Source organism: Ochotona curzoniae, unplaced genomic scaffold (assembly GCF_017591425.1).
Source record: "Ochotona curzoniae isolate NIBS_2020 unplaced genomic scaffold, NIBS_Ocur_1.0 contig_1, whole genome shotgun sequence".
Lineage (NCBI taxonomy): Eukaryota > Metazoa > Chordata > Mammalia > Lagomorpha > Ochotonidae > Ochotona > Ochotona curzoniae.
Window position 1 is genome coordinate 6,567,102 of NW_024464918.1, and position 25,068 is coordinate 6,592,169.

Genomic DNA, 25,068 nt, shown 5'->3' on the forward strand with positions numbered 1-25,068 from the left:
AGAACCAGGACTGGGACAAGCATGGCTTGACAGAGTGGCATCCTCCAGCACGTGTGTGGGCTGGAGAGTGGGGCTGGTTGGGTTGAACTAGGCCTCAGTGCCCATTCACATGTATGAGAACTGAATGGGATGTGGGACAGACCGGACCAGTCTGCTGTACATACTGGCAAGCATGAGAACCAGGGCAGGGCACAGGACTGTTGGGGGTTATTGTGGGTCGTTCCAACTAGGCTTCAGCTCCTACTGGTTTGCATGAGGGCTGAGTGTGTGGTAGGCAGGACCAGGCGGGACTGCGACACCCTTTGGTTTGTTTAGAAGACAGGGCTAGAAACAGAACTGACCCAGCAATTATAATCACCAGCATATGCATAAGCTGTTTGGGTGACGGTCTGTGCTAGACCCTGAACTGGCAAGCATACGCAAGAATCAGGTCTGGGATTACCTCAGACAAAGTTTGTTTGAAAAATCCTTCCAACTGCACTGCAGCACTCAGAGCCCTAATCATGAAGGGAAGTGCAGGTTCCATGGTCTGACCATGGAGTGCATGTGTCAGAGCTGGGCCTCCTAGGTGGCTCAGATGGAGAAGTAGGCAGCATAGCCAGGTACACATGAAGAATATGGCAATCCATTGGAAACTGCAGAGGTCACCAAACACCACAACAGAGGATGGAAGACAGACCAAATCGATCAACCACCCCAGCCAAGTGTTGGCAGTCAAAATCTGGGCAAATGGATACTCTGGGGTGGACTATGTCAACCAGTGGGTCCTGGAGAGATTTCATCATATTTGGAATGGCGAGTTGGGCAACAATTCAGAACTACTGAACTATCAAAGCCAGTTGAGCAGTGACCTTGGAGCATGCCCCATGTCAGGGATCCTGGGATGGTTGGGAGGCTGGGGGCTTTTCCCTTTATCTCCCCTCTTACCCTAGATACAGGAAAAACAAAAAGAGAGAGAGAAAATTTGGAAAAATGGTCTTAACCACTTTCCTGTAGTCCTTGACCCTTTGTGCCCTAATCAACTATGTAAAGATTATCAAAATAAAATAAGTTGAATAATAAAAAAAGAATAGCTCTGAGCTTCTGGCTTTAGATGGGTCCAGCAGCCAACGTGGCCGCGTGGGGCATGAATCTATAGGCAGAAGATCTTCCTTTCTGTCTCTCCTCTCTGTATATGTGACTTTCCAATAAGAATGAAGAAATAAATCTTTAAAAAAAAAAGAAATAAAATGAAATGAAGCACAGGCAGTAGAACCAGGCATTCCAATGTAGGATGTCAACTGATACAGTTTAGATTTTTTTTTTTAATTAAAGATGTATTTATTTTTATCTGAAAGGCAGATTTTAGATTTTACATTTTACATTTTCCCCCCAAATAGCTACAACAGCTGTAGCTGAGCCAATCTGAAGCCAAGAGCCAGGAACTTCTTCCTGGAGCCCCTGTGAGCACAGAGGTCCAGGGCCTTGAGTTCTCTTGTGCTTCCATCCTAGCCCACAAGCAGAGAGCTGGACCAGAAGTGCAGCAGGTGCCTGTATGGGATTCCGGTGTTGGCAGACACAGCATTAACCTGATATAGCACCATGTTGGTCCTTACAGTAACGATTTTTTTAAGATTTATTTTATGTTTATTGCAAAGTCAGATATACAGAGAGGAAGATCTTCTGTCCGATGATTCACTCCCCAAATGACCACAACAGCTGGAGCTGCGCTAATGTGAAACCAGGAGCCTGGAATTTCTGCTGTGTCTTCCACAGGAGCACAGGTACACAAGGCTTTGGGTACTCTGCTTTCCCAGGCCACATGCAGGGAGCTGGATGGGAAGTGGGGCAGCCAGGATTAGAACTGGTGCCCATATGGGATCCCAGCGCTTTTAAGGTGAGGACTTTATCCACCAGGCCATTACGCTGGGCCCTACAGTTCAAATTTTTTAAAGTACCCTAACTGTAGGAAACTGCCTAAGTTGCCTTGTATGTAGTTAAGTGTTACACTTCTGGGAGAAAAGCAGCCAGTGGCTGGCAGGCATTCTGGGCCTGGTTAATGCCAATTTTATGTTAACTATACCAGTGTGCCAGTATAGATGCTTATTCTCTCTCTCAAAGCTATGCCAGGGCATGTAGCCTTGGCCCTCCCAGTGGAAGGAGGGAGGTGCACAGTAGATTGCCTGGGGAAGGGACCTGGGGAAGTACTAGAGTAGGAGTGCTGAGGGTAAATTTGACAGGGGAAATGACTTCTGACAGCTTCCACTAGACATTGCACTCATAGGTAAGTGAGGGAGCTAAGAGAATGGTTTAGAGTCATGAAACCAGAGGGTCAGGCCAAGGCACCCACCCATGGGGGCGACCTGGGCTGGACTAAACTGCATTGCCTGTCAGCTGGCACACACAAAAGTTAGGGCTGAGTGCATCCCTGGCTGTGCTAGGTCACAGTATCCACCTCCAGTGTCACAGCAGTGGTGGGCCACAATAGGTTGTGATCAGAATGTGAGAGAACCAAATCTGGGGGCCGATTCTATAGGGGACTTGTGGGATCCCCACTGTGGTACTGCAACACTGGCCAGTTTGTACAGAGAGCTGGGGGTGGTAACGGTCCAAGTTGATCTGAACCACAGAACTCAAGTGACTGGAACCCACCTGACACTTGCAGGAGCTGGGCTAGGAGGAGGCCAGGCAGGGCCAGGCTATAGCCTGACTAGGCCTCCTACTAGCTGAGGCCTATCTGTGCAGTGGACAGTATGTCCAGATGCACACGGGGCACATGACAGCCAGCTCATCTGGCCTAGCAGGGGATGTCAAATGCTTGGCCAGAGGATGGAAAGCAGAACAAGCTGGACAGTTCTCCTGGCCGAGCTAGCAGCATGTTTCCGGGTCTGCGGCTGCATTAAGGTGGGCTTTGTCAACAAAGATTTTCTCAACCCTGGTACACAAAGCTGACCATGTCTCAGAACTGTCAAAAGCACTCAATAACTCTTCGAACACTCTTCCCCATATCAGTCCCAAGGCTGTCAGAGGACTGTCCCCATGCCCAGGTTCTGTGCAGACAGCAAGGAGTAGCCCCTCTCTTAACCCTCCCCTGGGCACAAAGGAGAGAAAAAAATTTTGTCCCACCCACCTGCCTCCATATATACCTGACCCTCCCTACCTTAATTGAAGGCCCACATGCACATGTATCTCAACTACATAAACAATATTAACAAGAAAATATTTTACAAATTCTTAAAGCAACTTGCAAAGTGCTAGCTCTTTAGATGCTCTATAAATGGCTATTTTCCTTACTGTGCCTCTTCATATTCCTTGGTTTCTCATCTATGTCTTCTTCCATTATTTTGTGTTGTGATAAAACATGTGAGCCTCACGAAATTATACAGACTAGCTCACCATTCCAGATGCCAGAAGTTCAAGATCAGTCAGCTGCCATCTGCTGAAGACATCATGCTGACGACATCTCACACGTGAAAGCCCTTGAAAAACTGCTGAGTGGGCCAGTATGCAAGAGATCAAAGCACCAGGGGATGACCTTGCCTTGAAATAATTAATTCAGTTCTTAGAGACCCAGCACCCTCCCATAAGACCTCAGCCAGCCTCAGGAAAAGACAGTAATGGGTTAACAAAGGGTGTGCCCCAAGATCTAAACACCCCAAAGGCCACCTCCTGATTCCTGTACTGAAAAGCTAAATTGCAATATGAGATGGGGAAGGAACCCCAAGTTAAAGACAGCAATCTATGGATCAGGTCGGCACGATAACCTAATGGCTAACTCCCCACCTTGCACGCGGGATCCCAGGGATTCCATATGCACCCGGGGTCTGTATCCTGGCTGCTCCATTCCCCTTCCAACTCCCTGCCTGTGGCCCTGGAAAACAGTAAAGGATGGCCCAGCCTTGGGACCCTGCACCCGCCTGGGAGACCCTGAAGGTGCTCCTGGCTTTGGATTGGTGCAGCTCCAGCCTTGCAGCCACTTTGGGAGTGAACCCAGAAACTACTGGCTCCTGACTCCCGATCAGCTCAACTCTGCCTTTTGCGGATAGCTGGGGAAGGAACCAGCAGCGAATGGAAGCTCTGTCTCTCTCTGTCAGATCTGCCTTTCCAATAATAAAATAAAACAAATCTTAAAAAAAAAAAAAAAGCAATCTATAACGGACCCAGCAAGCTCTTTGGCAATGGACTTCTTCACCAGGACAAAATGCTGGCAACCTAACTAGCAGACTAAAAGGCAGGCAGGCTCCCAAATTCCCAGTCTAGCTGGAGAACTCACAATCTACGAGGCAGAAAGAGCAAGGAGTGGCCTGGCTCTGAGGTGAGGAAGAAAGAAACCTCATTTTCTGTTGTGGCCTCAGTTTCTCCTTTGGAACAGGGCAGCTAGCCTCAAGAGTCCCTGAGAAGTGGCCGATAAGCTACTCTCTCTAGGCACGTAACCACGTGGTTCATAAGGCTGCGGAACTGAAACAAGCATTTTTGAAAGCGTGTGCAGCACAGCGCCTCAGACATGGTGAAGATTCAACACTAAACGCTGGCATTGTTGTCTCCACCACCCTCACTCCAAGGCCACCCTATGAAGTACGGGCATTCTTTTGCCAAGGGCCTCTCGGGAGCAGGCCTGCAGTCCGGAACTTAGAGCTCGCCATGCCACGACGACCGGCTTCTCTGCCTCAACGGGAGGCCTGCCAGTAGCAATACAGCCATGACAGTCCCAGAAAAGACCGAACACCCTCCTTCTCTGTCGGCCGCCAGGCGAGGCGGGCCCTGAGTCCCGGGCTTCCCCAGCCCGCCCACCTCAGCCGCCATTGGCGGCCTCCTCGCTGGCGTGACTAAGACCCCGCCCTCCCTTCCCTGGGGCCATTCTGAGGCGATCTCCGGGAGCGGCGGGGCCGGCAGGTGGGGCCGCCGTGCATCCTGGGCTTTGTAGTCCATCTGCACCGCGGTGGCCAGAAAGCCGCACCTCACGACCCAGAGAACTACAATCCCCAAGCAGCAAAGCGGAGAGCCGAGCGAGTGGGGGGCTAGTGTCACGTGGGCGTTCGGCCTGGGCGGGCTATTTCTCAGTGCGGCGGCGGCGGCGGCGGCGGCGGTGGCGGCGGCTCAGGGGACCGGGGCCTTTTGTCTGGAGCGGCTGAGGGGGGCCCCGCAGCGGGGACACCGGCGGCCTTCCCCAGCTCGCTGGGTCCCGGCCGCCCCTCGCGGGGGTGAGGGCCCGTCCCCTGGGCCGGGCGTCGCCTCAGGCGCCGCCGCCCCGCCCTCGGCCCGCCCCGCCCGGCCCGAGGGGAGGAACCGGCCGGGCCTTGCCGCGAGGCCCAGCCAGCCCGGAGTCAGTCACAGGCGCTGCGCTCGGTGCATCGGACCCAAGGCTGCCTCCCGTGCGTGCGGCTGACGCCATGAAGATCAAGGATGCCAAGAAGCCCTGTAAGATGGGGGCTGGGGGTGTGGGAGGGCACCCCTCGGGTTGCGTCCGGAAGGCTCTTATATGATCGGCCTGGTTCGAGAGAGAGAGAGAGAAAGAGGAGGGGAGGGAAGCGTCTCCCAGCCACGGGTTCTAGGCTCGCGTCCTCCCCATCCCCCCAGGCGCGCCCGGCGAGCGCCTGCCGCCGCCGCCCCCTTTCCTCCCACTTCCTCTCCGAGATCTGGGAGGCGCAAAAGGGAATTTTTTTTTTTCATTCCGGTTGTGTTTGAACAGACTACTAGAGCTGCCCGCGCGCGTCCTCTCCCCCGCTGGGAGGTTGAAAAGATGTGGTCGGGGGCTGGCGGTTGCGTCTCTCTGGGACTGCTCTGCTCTTGTCCTTGAAGTCCCGACGGGATTGTTAACAACTCTTGACAATTGGAGTTTTTAAGACACACGTGCACATAGCCTGCCCGGGTAATTGCCTCGCCTGGTTTAGGTGTAGCATGTCCAGTACTTCACGTTTGTTTTAGAAGTCACAGATGAAAAGAACACTCCGTCCCCTTCCCCGCCGGGGCCCACATCACCCATTACCGCTTAACAGCCATAGAGATTTTTTTTTTCTTGGACTCTATGAATGTCCTTAAGAAAGTAGATAATTTCTTAAAACCTTTTATTCCTGCTTGTTTGCACACTTAGCCATTGTGATTGTCATACTTTTTTTAACATAGTCTTCCAGACCAGTAGGAATGCGGAGATGGCCTGTGTTTACAGTCGTGTGTCCTGCAGCTCTTACAGTGTCTGCTGTGATCAGCTGAGGACAGACATCTCCAGCACTGAGACGGGTCGCTTAGCTTTCCTGCCTGGCCATTAGGGTTCTCGTCCCTTCCCGGGAGAAGCAGCCTGATGCTTCCTTGGCTGTGAGGTGGGTTGGTCTTGAAGCATGAGCCCCCTGAGTGACTTGTCCAAGACTGGCGAGTGTGAGCTAGTGAGGCTGGCAGCTTGGTGTCGGGCTCAAAGTCCGGGCTCGCTCCTCCTCCCACAGGGCATTGACTTCTACCTCAACCCAAAATACAGCTGGTTTATCGGATAGTTTTTCCTGCTAATTCAGACTTTTTGAAAATGCTGGTTTCTTGGGGTAGCTCTTGAAAGACTTCACAGAATTGTGCAAGGTTCCATTTCAAAGTTAATAGAGGAAACCCCTATGGGGTACCAGTACGAAATGAAATACAGGCATAGTGATTGGGTACATTAGTGTAGAACAGTTAAACATCTTTCCTCAAGGCATGTTTTTCTCTGCTTGTCATGGAATTTACGTTCAGTGAAGGGTTTTATAAATTGATGAGTTTTGACTTCTTTTTCCTCCTGATCAAGACCTAAGCACTTATACTCAGATGTCAGTTCCACCTCCTCAGATGCTCCAAAAGTTTAAATACACTTGAGCTTGAGAAGTAAAGGAATACCTTGAAAAGTATGTTGATGATTACCCTGTTGTAGTACATTGTGAGACCATTAATCTTAGTCATGCTGAAAAGCTGGTTAGTATGATGTAGAAGTCTAAATCAACATTTCCAGTTTTGTTTCTTACGTAAAAGGTGACTTTACTGCCTGCGGAATTCTTTAGCCAAAATAAGGAGAGTCTTTTTGTGTATGTGAGGAGTATTTCAACCATGAACTGTGCTGCCAGTATTGGTATCTGTTAAGTATTGATTCTCTGAAACGCTCAGGTTAGCTAGAGATTTGTCTAGTTTTTGGTAGTTATGTAGTGTTTCAAAAAGTAATTATAAAGTGTGTTGGCCAGTTAGTATGTGTAAGGCACCATGTCATATGCATTACATCATGAAACCCATAGAGGTGCTTGAAAAACTGTGCCATACTGGTTCGACAAGTGACTTTGGGTTTATTCATTTTTCTTACATTATTCTTGTTACTGTTAGAAAAATGTTGCTTTTATATATCACCAGTGTGCTGCTGGTTTTAAATGAAATACATATATTAACCAGAAAATTTAGAAAGACGTTGGCTTCCTCTTTTAGATCGTATAACCTGAGGATTAAATTTTGAAGTTACTTGCCAGATTAAGTCCAGGGAAAGGAGAAAATAAAATCATGTGTTTCTCTGTGTATTGTCTGACCTTTTCTTTTCTTTGTTTAAATTTATGTGTTTATTTGAAAGTCAGAGATGGTTAGGGATAGAGACATATACCATCCACTGGTTCGCTCCCCAGTCACAGCACTGGGCCGGACCAAAGCAGGAGCTTCATTTGGGCCTCGATGTGGGTGGCAAAGACCCAAACACCTGGTCCATCTAACAGGGCTGGGTCTCAAGTAGAGTAACAGGAGAGGAACTGGAGCCCATGTGCCCGTCGTGGCTGCCACTTGACCCACTAAGCTGCAGTGACAGCCGCTAACATAGCTTCTTACGGTTTTTCAGCATATGTTTTGTTTGCCATTATGTTGTAACTGGATTAACAGGTGCTAGTAAGCAGCAAGTTTTGTTTTTGTTTTTAAACTAAGAACAGAGAGGAGCTCCAGCAATACACATGGAAAGAAGGCCGGAACAGAGGTGACAGTTCGGGTGTCCCACATGGTGATGGCTGGAGTCAGGGCCCGGAGCCCACCCATGATAAATGTTGATTTTGTTTTTAAATACGTATTTATTTAAAAGCCAGAGTTACAAAGATAGATTTTCCATCCACTGCTGCATTCCCCAAATACCTGCAATGGCCAGACCAAAACCAGGAGTTCCATTTACATCCTACACTTGGATATAGGGCCCCAAGCACTGGCATGATAGTGCGCTGATTTCTCAGGCAGAGAAACAGCTAGATTAGAAGTGGAGCAGCAGAGGCTTGAGTGGGCAGGCTGTCCCAAGCTGCAGCTTGGTCTGCCATGCTACAACGCTGGCCTCAGTAAATGGGTTTAGATATGTGGGATAGCTGCCAGGATTAGAACAGGCATCCATATGGGATCCTGGTGTGTTCAAAGAGAGCACTTTAGCCATTGGGCCACTGTGCCAATCCCTGGATGCCTGTTCTAATCCCCACTGTTCCACTTCCCGTTCAGCTCCCTGCTTGTGGCCTGGATAGCAGTCAAGGATAGCCCAAAGCCTTGGGACCCTGCACTTATGTGGGAGACCTGGAAGAGGCCCCGGGCTCCTGGCTTTGGATTGACTCAGCTCTGGCCATTGTGGCCACTTGGGAAGTGAATCATTGGACATAAAATCCTCTCGTTCTCTCTTCCCCTCTATATCTACCTTTCAATAAAATTAAATCTTGTTAAAAGCCTAAGTGGGTTTGGTCCATGGGGTTGGGGCAAAAGCAGCTCCCTGCAGTGTGGCAGCTGTGGGGAGTGCCCCAGCCAGGCCGGACCCAAGGCTGGGGACTCAGGCCAAAGCCACTGCTGAAAGACAGTGATAGAGCCCTAGGCTTTGGGCAGCCAGCTCACCACTTGATGTGTGGCTCTGCCTGCTGGCTACCAGGCTGCAGACTCGAGGTTTTTAGGATGTGTAATTGCTACCTAGGGACACACGTGAATAAGGCCAGTGTGAATGTAGGGGAGGGATGAATTCTGGGTGATTCCCAGCAATGGGGGTCCCGGAACCTTCTGGCAAGTGTGGGGACTAAGACCTGGTAGTTTGGAGGGTAGAGTCCATAAGATTTGGGTCGGACTGGTTCACCAGCCCAAATGGGAATCCTAAGATGGGCTGTTAGCATAGAGCATCACTGACTGCCACACACTAGTCCACAAGAAAGCTATGGATGGGGGCCTGTCTGGCAGGGTTAGGTGCCAGTAACTGACTGGGTGGTGGATCAGTGGGCGGGTCACACTAACCAGCATGCGAGAGAACCAGGTCCCGGGGTAGATTCTGTGGGGGAAGAGTGGGCCCAACCCTGTGGAAATACAAATCCCGCAGGTTAGCTTGTGAGATGGGGTGGCAATGGGCTGAGCTAGATGTGACCGTGGAATCTGCCATCGCTTACGGGTAGAGGAACCGACAACAGTCTGGGCAGGTCAAGGCAGCAGCACTCGAATGTGAATCCTAAAATAGGATGTGGGGTATGCTGAGCTGCAACTGGAAGGGGGGCTGACCCGTCAGGGCGAGGCAAACCTCAACTCTCAACTCACAAGGAAGCACAGAAATCAGGATGGAACACAGGTCATGCCAGCCTAGGCTCTTACAACTGAATGGTATGCATGAGCCAGAGATACTAGGCCACAGCATCGGAGGCAAAGGCTGAGACAGGTGAGGGGCTAATCAACTGAGTCAGCGCAACCACTAGCACGCTGGTAAACTAGGGCTGGGAATAGGCTTGAATGGGGAGCTGTGAGAGTACACCCCTGCTCGGTTGGGATTCCCATGGGAGAGTGTGGGGGGTGGTGCGGAGTGGGGACTGCGTTCTGGGCTGGATATGGATTGGCACAAGTGTGGAATGGGGCTTGGCACACCTAACCAGGCTAGACGCCAGTACCATCTGGTGCTCTGGAGAAACTGGGTAGATGTCGGATGAACTAGGTTAGGTCTCTGCCCCTACTGAACCATGTGTGAGCAGTGTCTGGGTATGGACAAGCCTTGGCTGGGCTGAAACATCCAACAGTAAGAACCAGAATGGATTGAAGGCCAGCAAAAAGGGCTGGCCCATGGACCTACCAGTATGCGCAAGATTGGGCATAGGGAGAGGTTCAGCTGGAGGAGCTTGGGAAACTCCTTTGTTGGGTCACAGTCCCTGCGGGTGAGCGCAAGAACCACGATAGGGAGCAATCCAGACGAGGCCAGGCCAGAGGAAGATACCCACGGGCATAGATTTGGCATAGGGTCAGACCAGGCTGAACCAGTTCATATCACCCACTGGCGGATCCGAGCACTGGAACACAGTGTGGGTCAGGCCAGGTTTGCCCACATTACAAACCAGTGCACATTACAAAATGCTGACATGAGGTGACCCAAACCAGATGTGGCCTCAGCGCACAACCAGCACACGTGAGAACCAAGGAGGGAAGGGGCAAAGCTGGCAGGGGTAATGTGGGCTCGCCTGTTGGAGAACCATTCCCACTGGAGAGTGTGAATTGGGAGGAGGCAGACCAGACCAGGCAGGGCTACGACACCTGTGGGCCCTATGTGAGCTAGATCAGGGAAAAGCCAGGCTAGGCTGACTGTTCTGATACAAGCAAAACATAGAGTGGGTGAGGGTTGTTTGGGCTTTGCCTCAGCATCAGCTGGCAGATGCTGGCACTGGGGACTAAATCTGTCAAGTTAAACTGCAAAACCACCTGGAGAGTGCATAATCCGGAATTGGGAGTGGCCTAGAAGGGAAATAGTGTGCACCCCCCTCTTAGGTTACCACTCCCACTGGAGAGCACAAAAACCAGGGGTGGCTAGACAGAAAGACACCCACCAGTTGGGTTCGTTGGGTTGAACTAGGCTTCAATGCCCATCGACATGTTTGAGAGCTGAATGGGATGTAGGAGAGACTGAACAAGTCTGAGGTACACACTAGCACGCATGGGAACCAGGGCAGGGCGCAGGCCTGGTGACTACAGCTCCCACTGGCTTGTATGAGGGCTGAGTATGCAGTGGGCAGGATCAGGCTGGACTGCAACACCCATCGGTTCGCGTGGAAGACAGGGCTGGAAACAGAATGGACCCAGTAATGCAACCACCAGCATATGTATCAGCTGATTGGGGTAGTGGACGGTGCCAGACCATGTACTGGCAAGCGCATACAAGAATCGGGTCTGGGATCAGTTGAAGTTTCTCTGAAGATCCCTCTAACTGAAGTGCTGGTCTCAGAACCCCAACCATGAAAAGATTATAGTCAGCCAGTGGATTCTGAATAGATTTTATCGTGATTGGAATGGCGAAATTGACAGCAATTCAGAATTTTTGACCTACCAAAACTGCTTGAGCAGGACCCTCTAGCATGAGGGAGCTGGAAAGGGTGGGAGGCTGGGTGGGGCTTCTCCCTTTCTTTCTGCCCTGACCCCAGATACAGGGGGGAAGATGATGATGTTAGTGTAGAAACAATAGTCTTACCCACTTTCCTGTAGCCCTTTACCCTTTGTACCCTAATCAACTAAGATTATAGAAATACATAGAAATAAAAGTTTTTAAAAAGGATAAAAGAAAGAAGAAAAAGCCTAAGTGAATTTATTACACTGTTATTATATAGCTTTGTTTACAGTTAGTGTGTTTGTAGTTTTCTTTTTTAAGAGCTGGTGTCTTCTCCCTGTTTGGTGCAGATGGCATGTCTGCAGGGTGGATGTTTGGCCCAGCTGTTAAGGGGTTGGATGTCTGCATCACTCAGCTGAGTGCGTGCGTTCAGGCTCAGCTCCACTCTAGATTGCAGCTTCCTGTTCACGCGACAAGAGGCTCAGGTACTCGGTCCTGCCAGCCCTGTGTTTTGGACTGACTGCCAGGTTCCTGGCTCTGAGGGCAGTGGAGGAGTGAAACAGCGGACGAGGCTCTCTGCTCCTGCTCTCCTCTGTGCAGCTCTTTAGCCATTAATTAGTTTAAAAGAAATTGAAAAACTTTGGAAGAGTTTTGGGGGATGGTGTTATTTTAATGAGAATCATGTCTAAATAATGGTTTTTTTTCTCGATAAACATTACTACCTCAACCTTTAAAAAAGAGATGTAAGGAGAAAGGGGAGACATGGGATAGGAAACCACAGCATATGAGTGTTCTTCTGAAAGTGCAGGGAAAAATAAATGTTTATTGTGGTAGAAATGACAGATTTTGAGGGTTTTTTGGGCGTCAAGCTGATCTTTTATTTCTATGTCCTGTAAACTTAATTTAAGTCCTTCTAGTGATAGCTTTTGTATTCCAGGTTCAACAGAAAGGGAGATGTGTATGTGTGACTGTACACACGTACATTTTATCACGGCTTAAGCTTGTGTCTTTAACACTTAACTGCCTACGTTGTGGCTGTTGGCAAACCTTTGGAATTAGAAAAGGAGGTACTTATTCCCCACTATGTGTAAACTGGGAATATTTTTCTAGCCGATAGGTTTCCTGTAAGGGTTGCTTAATGATTTAATGTGAGAGTTTTAAAAGTTCTTTATGTCAAAATGAATTGAAAGTTCTGCTTTTAAGAATGAGAGTATTGGGCCCGGCGCCATGGCCTAGCGGCTAAAGTCCTCGCCTTGAACGCACCAGGATCTTATATGGGCACCGGTTCTGATCCCGGCAGCTTTACTTCCCATCCAGTTCCCTGCTTGTGGCCTGGGAAAGCAGTCGAGTATGGCCCAAAGCCTTGGGACCCTGCACCTGTGTGGGAGACCTAGAAGAAGTTCCTGGCTCCTGGCTTCGGATCAGCACGGCACCGGCCATTGCACACACTTGGGGAGTGAATCAACGGATGGAAGATCTTCCTCTCTGTATATCTGACTTTGTAATGAAAATAAAAAATAAATCTGAAAAAAAAAATGAGAGTATTCTGTATAAACTTTGGAACTGAGACTGGAAATAAAAATAGCTTGAACTTTGAACCTTATATAATGCTTTAGCTTTGTAATTTGCTCCTTGAGTAACATGTTGTATTTGTACGTAGGTTTCAACAGGAAGTATAAAGAAAACTGCAGATACTTTTAAAAGACTGATGTTGATATAATTTGGATTTTAAGAAGTAAGGGTTTTTAGTTCAATAATTGTCATCTTGTAGTAATATTTGTGTTATAAAAGGTATTTTATGTGACAGTAATGATTTTTCACACTTCTCCACAAAGTGTAGTATCAAGTGTCTTAATAGGAAATTTCATTTTCCTGTCCAATATCAGGAATTGCTTTGTTTTGAAATACCCGCTGAAAACAGCCGTACTTGATGTCATTTCATCAGATGGGGACAAAAGATATTTCTTTTTAATTGAGAGGCCAAGTTACAGAGGGGGAGGTAGAGAACGCCTTTCACTCACTGGTTCACTCCACAAGTGGCAGCAACAGCCTGTGCTGATCCAAAGGCAGGAGCTTCTGGGTCTCCCACGCAGGCTCTGGGTCATCTTCGACTGCTTTGCTTTTTTTTTTTTTAAGATTTATTTTTATTATTTTTTTTATTGGAAAGGCGGATATATAGAGAGGAGAAACAGAGAGGAAGATCTTCCATCCGATGATTCACTCCCTAAGTGAGCACAACAGCCGATCCGAAGCCAGGAGCCTCTTCCGGGTCTCCCACGCGGGTGCAGGGTCCCAAAGCTTTGGGCCGTCCTCGACTGCTTTCCCAGGCCACAGGCAGGGAGCTGGAAGGGAAGCGGGGCTGCCGGGATAGAACCGGCGCCCATATGGGATCCCCAGTGTGCAAGGCGAGGACCTTAACCACTGCGCCACCGCGTTGAGCCCCATCTTTGACTGCTTTTCCAGGCCACAAGCAGGGACCTAGATTTGAAATGGGGCTTCCAGCATACAAACTAGCACCCACATGGAATTTCTGTGTGTGCAAGGAGAAGACTAGCCACTAGGTTACTGCACCAGGCTGTTGTGTGCTTTTGTTTAAGAACTGTTAAATGTGTTTTGTGGCCTGCTGTTTTATCATTCTTATAGCTTAAATGTTGAGTTAGTTTTGAGATCTCAAGGGATAGAAATAAACTGTCTAGAATGGAATGTTTTATTTGCCAGTTTTTAATGATTTGACTTGATCAGTTTATAGTTTGTCTCCTTTCCTTGTCTGTGAAGTGGCACTGGAGGCATGGAAGATTGGAAGGGCCAGCACATGTGATCAGTATATATGTATGACAAATAATACTCAGCCAGTGTTACCTGGTGTTTGATGGAAAACTGCTTCTAAGAAGTTTGTAGTTTGTAATAGGACACTGATTTAGTCCACTGCGCCTGGAGCAGTGATAAACTATTACCTGTGCCTGTGTAAGGAAATAGGAGTTTCAGCTTAGGGACAGCATTGTGGTACAGAGAGTTAAGTTGCTGTTTGGGGCACCAGAATACAGTATGAGCGTTAGCTTAATTACTGGCTGCTCTGCTTCCAGTCTAGCTCCCTGTTGATGGCCTGGGAAGGTTACCCAAGTATTTGGGCCCCTTGTTCCTATATGGGAGACCCAGAGGAACCTCCTGGCTGTTGTGGCCATCTGAATAGTGAGCCTACATAAGGATGGTTTTTTTCTCTCTGTGTAACTCTAACTTTCAAAATAAATTAATTTTTAAAATTAATCTTTTGAAAACAAAAATTTAAGGTCTCAGATCTCTTAAAAGGTTGTTGATACTGACAGTAAACCCTGTCAGTGTTAATTCCTAGCTGCTCTGCCTTCAAGCCAAGTTCCAACTAATGAGCTATGGCTCAAGTCAGCCAGTGGCCTTGCCTGAGCCTTTTCCCTGGTTCCCAGGCTCTGTTGCCTGGGGCCTCTTTGCCTTTGCTAAGGCTGTCTTTGTTTTCATGAGTCCCTTTGTTCAAACTCAGACAGGGAGTTGAGCATTGCTTCTCTTGGTCTGTACTGTCTGTACCATTTTATTGGACCTACCCCATTCTTGTATTCCTCTCCTGGAGGGCAGGGTTTTTATCTTGTTCGTGTTACATTCCCATTCCCTGATGTGGAGAGGACACTCGTTATTTATTGAACGTGACTGAGGAGAGTTGAGATCCAGAGAGGTTGGTGGCTCTTCAGAGTCTCATGGTGCAGGTAGTGAGGATGCCAAGTCCCAACCTGAATACTGCCTGCTTGAGTGTGCTGCTTCCCGAGGAGACTTAACCTGCAGCTTTATTAACAGAACGAGGAAAGAAGTTTATTTGAAAGAGGAGGAGGGTCAAAGAAATCTTCCATCTACTGGTTCACTCAAATGGCTGGCAAGGCCAAAGGCGGGAGCCAGGAGTTTGGTCAAGGTCTCCCATGTGTGTGCAGGGACCCAAACACTTGGGACCATTAGCAGGAAGCAAGATTGGAGGTGGAGCGGCTGAGGCTTGAACTGTCATGCCGCAGTGCCTGTCTCTGAAGGGAGACACTTTTCTGGTAGGTTGTTTGAAGTGATTATAGGGCAGGTTTATTATATTGAAATGCTTATAGTTACAAATATTTTCATGTTGGTGATAATCTATTCTGAAAAAAAGCTCAAATTATCATCTGTTAAATCATGTTTTTAATAAATAAAAGAGAACTAGGAATGGGTAAGGTCATTACATCATATGTTACTGGCTACTGGAATATATACAGATAAAGGTTTGGAGCGAAAAATGAGAGCTGCTTGTAAACGATATATCTTGCCCGGTAAATACTAAGTTAATTTATTTGAAAGGCAAAGTGACAGATCTTCCATCAACTGATTCACAGCACAAGTGCCTGCCACAGATGGGGCTGGGCCAGGCTGAAGCCAAGAGTCTAGAATCCTGCAGGTATCCCATGTGGCTGTCAGACACTCAAGTACTTTGGCCTTTGTCTGCTGTCTTCCCCGGTAAAAGGAAGTAGGAAACTGGATTAGAAGCAGAGTGGATGGGAGTCCCAAGCAGTGGCTTAACTAGCTACGCCAGAGTGCTCACCCCACCCAAAAAGGATTGTTGACTACAAGTAATGTTTTAGTATAAATGAAGATTGTGGTTACTTAACCGTTATGTAGTTTGTGTTTCTAAAACAAATGCCATATTTTAAAAAAATAAATAAATGCCATGTTTTGAATTCACAGCTTTCCCATGGTTTGGCATGGACATTGGAGGGACTCTAGTAAAGCTCTCGTATTTTGAACCTATTGATATCACAGCAGAAGAAGAACAAGAAGAAGTTGAGAGCTTAAAAAGTATTCGGAAATATTTGACATCTAATGTAGCATATGGATCCACTGGTATTCGGGATGTACATCTTGAACTGAAAGATTTAACACTCTTTGGCCGAAGAGGGAACTTGCACTTTATCAGATTTCCAACCCATGACCTGCCTACTTTTATCCAGATGGGAAGAGATAAAAACTTCTCAACATTACAAACGGTGCTATGTGCTACAGGAGGTGGTGCTTACAAGTTTGAAAAAGATTTTCGCACAGTAAGTATCTGTTACTGTTAACCTACAACTAATGCTAATTCTATTCAGTTTCAATATGAAGATAGGATCCTATCTACCTTGTCGTTTAAATAAGTTCCTGCTGAGGATACAAGGGAAATTGGTGATCATGACTAGCCTTTTATTGGGGCATTTTAAAGCTTTTAGAGAATGACAAAGAATTGCCCTATGTGTAGTACCTTTTGAGATTTGCAGTACTACAAAGCTACAGTAAAAGGGGCAGGAGGACTTTCAGTGGACTTTTCAAAGTACAGACATAAACTGGATTTAAATTGTTTCTGTTGTTGCTGCCCTGTGTTTGTATACTTGGGTTTCATTGCTGTTGTTTTCATTTATATGAAAGGCACCGTGCTCTCCTGTCAACATGTTTATTCCTCAGATGCCCGGAATGCTTGGGAGGCTGAAACCAAGAGCCAGGAACTAGGTCCAAATCAGTTCTTGAGTGGCATGAGCCTAGCTACTTGAATCATCACCACTGTCTCTTAGGTCCCTGTTGGTAGGAAGCTGCAGTGGGGAGTTGTAGCTCAGCATTGAACCCAGGCACGTTGCCATGGGACACAGGTGTGCTAACTGGCATCTTGACTACCAGACCAAATACACATACCATGTCTGATTCAAGCAGTCACACACTTGTGTCTCCCTGAGCCTCAAAGTCAGAGGACCCAAGTGAAAAATCTTGTTACTCTTTTTGGTTTTATACCACGGCCCTACAATGAACCTGTCTCACGGGGATGTTGAGTATCGAGTTATGTACTCAGGTCATGGAACTACTGAAACTTCTTTTCCTTGTAGTGTAAATATGAATCATGTGAGGAAATTCTGTCAGTAGAAAACAAGTAATCAACTATGTACATAAGGAGCCCTTACACAGTTGGGGTAATTTAAAACTCTAAATTTTGGGACTAACACAGTGGTGTATCAGGCTGATCTTGCACCTTTGGCACCAGCATCCCTTGTGAACACCACTTAGAGTCTCATTGTTCCACTTCCCAGCTGGCTCCCTGCTTGTGGCCTGGGAAAGCAGCGGAGAGTTGCCCAAGTGCTTGGGCTACTGCACTCCTGTGGGAGAACCAGAAGCTCCTGGCTTCCAACTTCAGAATGGCCTAGTCCTCGCCATGTAATCCTTTGGGGAGTGAACCAGCAGATGGAAGATCTCCATCTCTGTCTCTCTCCCCTGTCTTTCAAGTGAAATAAATCTTTTAAAGACAATAATAATTTCAAACTAAATTTTTATTTAGCTTTTTGCTTGGGTGATTCTAATTTATCTTTTATTTTAGTTGAACATAAGTTTGAAGCCAGTTTAGTACACTGTTTTTTCTCTGTTTTTAAATTGTATTTTTTCTAGATTGGAAACCTCCATCTGCACAAACTGGATGAACTTGACTGCCTTGTAAAAGGCTTGCTGTATATAGATTCTGTTAGCTTCAATGGACAAGCAGAGTGCTATTATTTTGCTAATGCCTCGGAACCTGAGCGATGCCAGAAGATGCCTTGTAACCTAGATGATACCTATCCACTGCTGGTGGTAAACATTGGCTCTGGAGTCAGTGTTTTAGCAGTCCATTCCAAAGACAGCTACAAACGAGTGACTGGCACAAGGTAGGAGCCTTTTTTGTTCCTAGTGCAGTATTTGCATTGTTTCATGTACATTTGTAAAATGAATTTTTTGGTGCTGGTTTCTCGAAAAGAACAACTTGAATTTGTACAACAGAAAAAAAAAAGTAAGTTAAAATGTAGCAAATATTCTCTTATTAGAATGTGAGTATGTGAAGACTCAAATTGCTGATTAGATATAATTGATCAACGGTCAATTGACTTCAAAACATCAATTTTCCAACATTGTTGCATTTCTTTCTCCATTTTAAGGTATTGGGTGCATTTATGCCTAAAGCTTGTCAAATGTGGATTAGATTTTAAACTTAGACTACAATATTGTTGTTATTACAGTATTCTTGGGATGAATTCAGTGTGAGCTCCTTATGAAACCACATTAATGTTGTCAAGTAGCTCAGAAGTTTGTAATGCATGAAATGAATGTAAATGGTATTTCAGGGTTTCCCTTATGTATACACTAACTTTTAAGAAGAAAAGTAGGCTTCTGTTAAAAAAAGAAAAAGATCAGGGAAGATCTGACAAATGTGGTTTTACCAAGTAGTTTTTCTTGCCTTCTTTATGGTGGTGTTTCAGCACTCAGCATTAGTAATGGGTTTTTTTGTGTGTTCTTTGGGTAATGAAGGATCCGCCCTTTACTTCAGAGAAGGACTACAGTGAATATGTACATTCTTAGCAAGTTTCTTTGTTTTCTTTAGCCTTGGAGGCGGCACCTTTCTGGGTCTGTGCAGCTTACTGACTGGCTGCGAAAGTTTTGAAGAGGCTCTTGAAATGGCATCCAAAGGTGACAGCACCCGAGCTGACAAGCTGGTCCGTGATATTTATGGAGGAGATTATGAAAGGTTTGCACTGCCAGGTTGGGCTGTAGCATCAAGGTAAGTGTGATGTGTATGCTTGATTCTTCAAATTACTTCATTTTTAGAAAGCAGTTTAATCAATACATTCTAAGGTTATTTTGGATTTAAGTGCAAATTGAGAACTCTGGTCACAGTGCAAAAAAAGAAAAAAAAATTTTTTTAAGCAGGAAAGGGAGAGGAACAGGGAGAGCACCTCCCAAGAAGAAGGCAGGAGGCGAGGTGCCTCTCAAAAGAGGAGGGAGAGACACCCCAGGTGTAAAAATTAAGTAGACATTACAAAGTCACTTTTTAAGTAGACATTATAAAATCACTTTTATTTGTACTTCAGCACCTTTGAGTATTGCTCTGCCGGGGTGGAGGCCATTTGGATATTGATAAAATCATTTACAGGTCATACAAAATTTTCAACTTAGGAGTTAACCTGATATAGATTTAAATTTCAAGCTCCACCTGCTATAACCTTGGCATAATCAGACCAAGTGATTTCAAGGATCTTACATGGCCTACAGGCCAGACATTGTCCACCCACACTCCATGCCAGTATGAATATGGATCCTTAATATCTCCTGATATGCAAAGGCCGTGTATCTTGTGCCATTACATAGCATACCATCTAGAAATATTTGCATCTTATCGTTGTGTTCTTCTGTAAGCCTGTGCAGGCTTATTTGTAGGATCTTATTTGCAATCTTATTCAAAAGTAGGATTGTAGGTATGTTTTTTTAACAGCATGCCTGCTAAGGGAGTGGTACTGTGTGCTCCCTCACCAGGAGTAGATACAAAGGCTATTGTACTTGCAGTTTTGGGGAGTTTCTGCAAGATCAACGGAGAAGTTTTATTTTGGCGCTTCTTTTAGACTTGACATATTTATGATGTTAAATCGTACTGTTAGAGAATGATTTATTATTTCATATTACTTTTGTTGCTTTCAGACATTTTTAAGTCCTCATTTATGTTACATACTGTCTTTAAATTTATCTTGAAGAATCTCTATTTTTTGTGTATTTATGAGGCTTGTTTCCTGTCGGTCTTTCTCACTGACTGTTGTTTTGCATCCTAAGTTCCTGAGGCCCTTATTAGTGCTTTTTGGTCATGGATTTGCCTGACTCCTAAGCAGGATCTCTTCCCTCTCCCTCACAGGATTCCTTCAACCTGGCTGCTTGGACTAGTTGTGACGTCATAGATGTTTTCCGTTTATTTCTGCATTCCTTTAACCTTGCCTTGTTTCGTCTTGCCTGAGATTCTCCTTTCCCTTTTTGTGAACTTGTGTCCTCTAAGCTTTCCCATGTTTAGCACGGTAACGAAGTCTTTGCTGTTTGTGTTCCTAGGACAGTATGTTGGTTTAGGTTAGTTGGTATGCTTGTTTCCTGTTACACTTAGTCCTTTATTGCTACTATACTTTCTTTCTTCAAGCAAGTCAAAATTTACTTCCCTGTTTTTTTATTGACTTTTATTGACTTCCTTTAAAATCCTTTAAATCAGATTTTAAACCAAAGCTACTCTTAAATAAAACGTGCTTTGCAAAACCAAATTGTACTTTTTTGGAACAGATTTGAACCTTAGTTGTTTGCAAGAAACTGCTTTTATACTTACACATTTTTATTTGTTTTGATCTTAAACTGCTTTGTTTTTCTCTGGTTTAAAATAAAATCCAGCTTATAGATAGACCTGCTAATACAGAACTGATGTTTGCTGTCAGCGGATTCGACCTTTCTCTGTTTTCATTTTTCTGCAGTTTTGGGAATATGATTTATAAGGAGAAGCGAGAATCTGTTAGTAAAGAAGACCTGGCCAGAGCTACCTTAGTTACCATCACCAATAACATTGGTTCTGTGGCACGACTGTGTGCTGCGAATGAGGTAAGGAAAATTAATTACATAATAAACATTAAGTGAAATTTTATGTACATCTGTTAGGGCTTTTTTTTGTGTTCCTTAAGGATTTAGGATTGACAGCTGTGCCATTTGATCCCAACACACTGTGAACACATTCATACGTGTTATATTTCCAATCACTAGTCCCTCTTTCAGATTTCTCACATTGAAAAAAGACATAGATACTATTGGTATCTTGTTTGCTGGGTTTAGTTTTTTATTTTATTTATTTATTTTTTTGCTCATGTTGCGGATGAATTGCAAAATCCTTGGCAGCTTTCTTAGTGCCCTCGGCTTCTTTACAGTGCTGCCTTGTTGCATATGGATCAAGCAGCATTGTACAGGGCTATGAAGGCATTGAGACTTGCTCTTCATGTGGTGCTTGCGCTAAGAAAGTTATAAAACACATCTGCAACTAGATTGACCACCTAAGCAGTTTTTAAGAGAATATATATATATATTTATCTGTATAGTGCTACCTTTGTAAGATGGATGTTTCCCATTAAATTTGTGTAAATATCAGATGCTTTAAATGGCTTGAGACATTGCTTTTTCAAGGAACCCTTCATTTATCCGTGTATTCATTAAATAAATAAAATACTGTGTTCCAGGGCGTTGTTCAGGGCATTCAGAATTTGACACTGGAGAAGAAAAAAAGATCTCTTTGTGGAGCTTACATTTACTTTAGTGATGTAAAAAGTAAAACAGGGGTTGGTGTGGTGGCTCGGGCTGATCCTCCACCTGCAGCCTCTGCGTCCCGTGTGGGATCTAGTTGTAGTCCTAGTTGCTCACTTCTCATCCATTTCACTCATCCACTTCATTGTGACCTGGGAAAGCAACAGAGGGTGGCTCAAGTCCTATAGTTCCTTAGTTTAGGTTTAGATTATTGGTTTAAAATTACTCTTTTTTTTTTTTTTTTTTTTTTAATTTAGATGTTTTTCTCTTACAGGCAGTGTCCAAACCCAGACCCAGCAGATTCCTTAGCCATGGGTCTGTCTTTTTTCAGTCTTTGACCCTCCTTTAAAATATATATGCACACACATGCATATTTAGTATATGGTTGTGTGTGTGTGTGTATATATATATTTTATATATTATATATGTTCTTATGTATTTGAAAGGCATAGCCACAGAAGAGAGAAAGAGAGAGCTTCCATGTGCTGGTTAACACCCTAGATGGTTGCAGTAGTCAGGCCTAGGGCCAGGCTGAATGCAGGAGGTTTTTCTGTGCCTCTCCTCTTGTCACGGGCCCCAGGGCTTGAGCCATTCTTTGCTGCTTTCCCAGCCATATTAGCAGAGAGCTGGGTTGAATGTGGAGCAGCCACAACTCAAATACACACTGGCTCTGCAGGCAGCTGCCTAATGCACTGTATCACAATATCAGTGTGTATCCTTTTTTTTCTTTTTTAATGTTTATTTTTATTTTGCTCAAAAGGCAGAGTGAGATAGAAAAGTGTGGAATCTTCAGAGAGAATGGTTTGATGGATGAGGCTGGGAATCCACATGCCAGCACCACAGGCTGGGTCTGCAGTTCAGCTCTGTATATTGGGTCCACAGTTACATTTTGTCATTTGATCCTGTCAGTAACATGTCTCAAATACTTTGTTAAATAGATTATTCAATGGCTGCTTTAAAGAAAAAAAGCAAAAAAAAAAAAACATTAAAAAAAAACCCCACTAGTATCACCTGTAAGCACTTGGTAAGAACTATCCAAAACAAACTATTTTGATTTTGTTAGAACAGTTTTCGGTTCCCAGTAAAACTGAGGGTCAGGTACAGAGTTGCCATGCACTTCCTTCTCGTGTACTGCCCCCTTCCCTGTCACACCCCCAGCAAAGTGACACACTGTTGGGATCCATGAATCTGCCCTGACATATCGTTATTGCCAAAAGTCTTTGGCTTACATTGGGCTTCTTTCTAGTGTCGTCCACTTGCGGGTTTTGTTGAGTGCGTAACATCTGGAACTTAGAGCTCTGTGCCAGAAATGTAGGCACTAGTGAAAGATCATTTTGAGATAAAGATCTTGTAAGCTCTGTATTTTAACATCTGTTTAAGGATTCTTTTCAGAAGTCACTCTCCTTGTTCTCTTTCAGAAAATAAACAGAGTTGTCTTTGTTGGGAACTTCTTACGTGTCAATACTCTCGCAATGAAACTGTTGGCGTATGCACTGGATTATTGGTCCAAAGGGCAGCTGAAAGCGCTGTTCCTAGAACATGAGGTATGAGAGGAAAGGAGTGCTTGGTAGATTTTAGTAGTGTGTTTTCTATGCAGATTGTGTGTGTGTGTATATATATATATACATATATATATGTTTTCTTGTATTTACAACATGAAATTGTGATTAACTTTGGGGAATATTGATTATTTATTTTGATTTCACTCGGGAATAATGGGGTTAGTGCTGTAGCCTGCTAACCGCCCAACTAAGATTAGAACTTAACAGCTCTTCTGAAAGACACCTATTTCAGATCGTTGGAGCTGCTTATGCGTTTAGTGGGTATTTGCATTTTTTTCCACTATCTCCTGAGCTTAAAAATGTTAAATTTGAACAAAGAAAAAGTAGTATAATATAGCACTGAAAATTGTGCTGAATCCTTTCACTACAATTTCGCGATCTACTTGCATTTGAGTGTTTTGTTTTGAGATTTCTTTTTTTTTTTTTTAAAAGCTACGCTGCGTTAACATTTGCTTAAAAATTATTCAGGGGTACTTTGGAGCTGTTGGTGCACTTCTTGGGCTGCCAAATTTCAGCTAAAGCATCAAGTCTGTGCCTGCTAGTAAGTGTCATCTGAGAGGAACTGAACCAGAGGCATTGGTACCACATTGTTTGTCCCTGAGAACCAAAGGATAAAGAATACCACTATTTCCTGTTGATTCCCACTGTCAGAAGGGTACTGAATGTTGCGTATTAAAAGAGACTTCTGTGATATGTGAAGTATTTCTTGTGGAAATGCTCTTCCTCCTGTAGATAGCCAGTGTTAGATCCTTAAATACAATACAGCCTCTGTGGATGGAGCTTTTTCTCTAAAGATTTTTCTATTTGTTTTACATAGTCAGCATTGTAGTACTGTATGCTGAAAACAAATCTTTAAGTCTCAGAATTGTTAAACCTACGAAAATAATTCTGAATATTTGTCTTGAGTCTGTTGTATGTATGTTATGGGTTACTATAGAGTGGATAGTAACATAACCTGTATCAAAAAATACTGAAATGGCAATCAAAGATGATCATTTTTGTGTGATTTAGAAATGTTTAGGCAATATTATTGTTTTTCTGACATATGTTACCCACTTAAAAAGCATGTTTCCATGATCTTTCCTGAGAGGTATAATTTTCTCAGATAACCATAATTTAAATGAAATATTATTTAATTTCTAGCCCAAGTTTTAAAATCCATTCTGAAAAATTCTCTATTTGGTATCATTGCACTTTCTATAGTTTGAGTTAATCAATACATGTTAAAAAGGTTTTGTGTTTTCGTTGTTGGGAGACTGATTTCTTTGGGATCTTGTCTCAAGAAGTCCTAGGATTGTGGTGTGTGAATTGTTGAGTTTGTGGCCCTTTCCCACCACATCATGGCCTGTACTTGCGTTGTGTTTTTTCCATTTTGTCTGAACCCTCAGAGCTAAATACTTTATTCTGTTAACAACAGCTAACAGAATCACATTTATTCTAGATGGATATTATATAAATCTAAAGCCTGAGCGACATGAAGCTTAAGAAGAGTCTAAGTCAGTATTGCAGAATTATTAAACAACAAGTGTTTCATACATTCTGGCGATTTAAGAAAAGCATTACAATTCTCTACCTTGTAAATCCTCTTGCCTTGAAAATTATTCTGTGTTTTGGAATTTTTCTTAACAGTATTGTAAAATTTGCAGATTTTTACATTGACAGTGACATTTGGTGATCCAGTAGCTGCGTTAACTTGCTTATAGTGTAGGACAAAATGAGAAAAACCTCCACATCTTTAAATGACCAGATGATCTGGAGTACCTTGAAGAGATTGAAAGATGTTTACACTGTGAAGGGAAGTATTTCTGTGTGCTTTTACAGAACACAGTATTGCTGAATAGAGAGTTTTCAGTAGACTAATGAAGGTGCTTGAGTAAAACATTTCTTCATATAGTTTTCAGAATATATCTGTTCAAGTATTGAAGATCCAGTCTTCACCCGAAGGCATAAACGCGAGTGACAGGAATGCGTGTATAGCACTTAGTGTTTGGAACTTTGAATTCATAGCAGTCAGTAATCAATTAAGAACCTGTCAGGTTTTTGTTTCTTTTTATAATTTTTGCATTCCAGTGATTGGAGATTTCAGCCAAAAGTTCTGTGATTTGATACAAAAGCTTCTGGTTTAGCCATCAG

At 44.6% G+C, this 25,068-nt stretch overlaps 1 protein-coding gene across 1 annotated transcript; it reads left to right on the plus strand.

Annotated features, from left to right (window-relative positions):
* Positions 1 to 4,924: 4,924 nt before the first annotated feature.
* PANK3 (pantothenate kinase 3) lies at positions 4,925 to 25,068 on the plus strand. The gene is made up of 7 exons (XM_040983914.1): positions 4,925 to 5,397; positions 15,986 to 16,338; positions 17,702 to 17,955; positions 18,666 to 18,842; positions 20,560 to 20,683; positions 22,792 to 22,917; positions 23,404 to 25,068. Exons 1-7 carry the CDS (start codon positions 5,370 to 5,372, stop codon positions 23,452 to 23,454), a joined length of 1,113 nt encoding a protein of 370 aa, XP_040839848.1. The 5' UTR covers positions 4,925 to 5,369; the 3' UTR covers positions 23,455 to 25,068.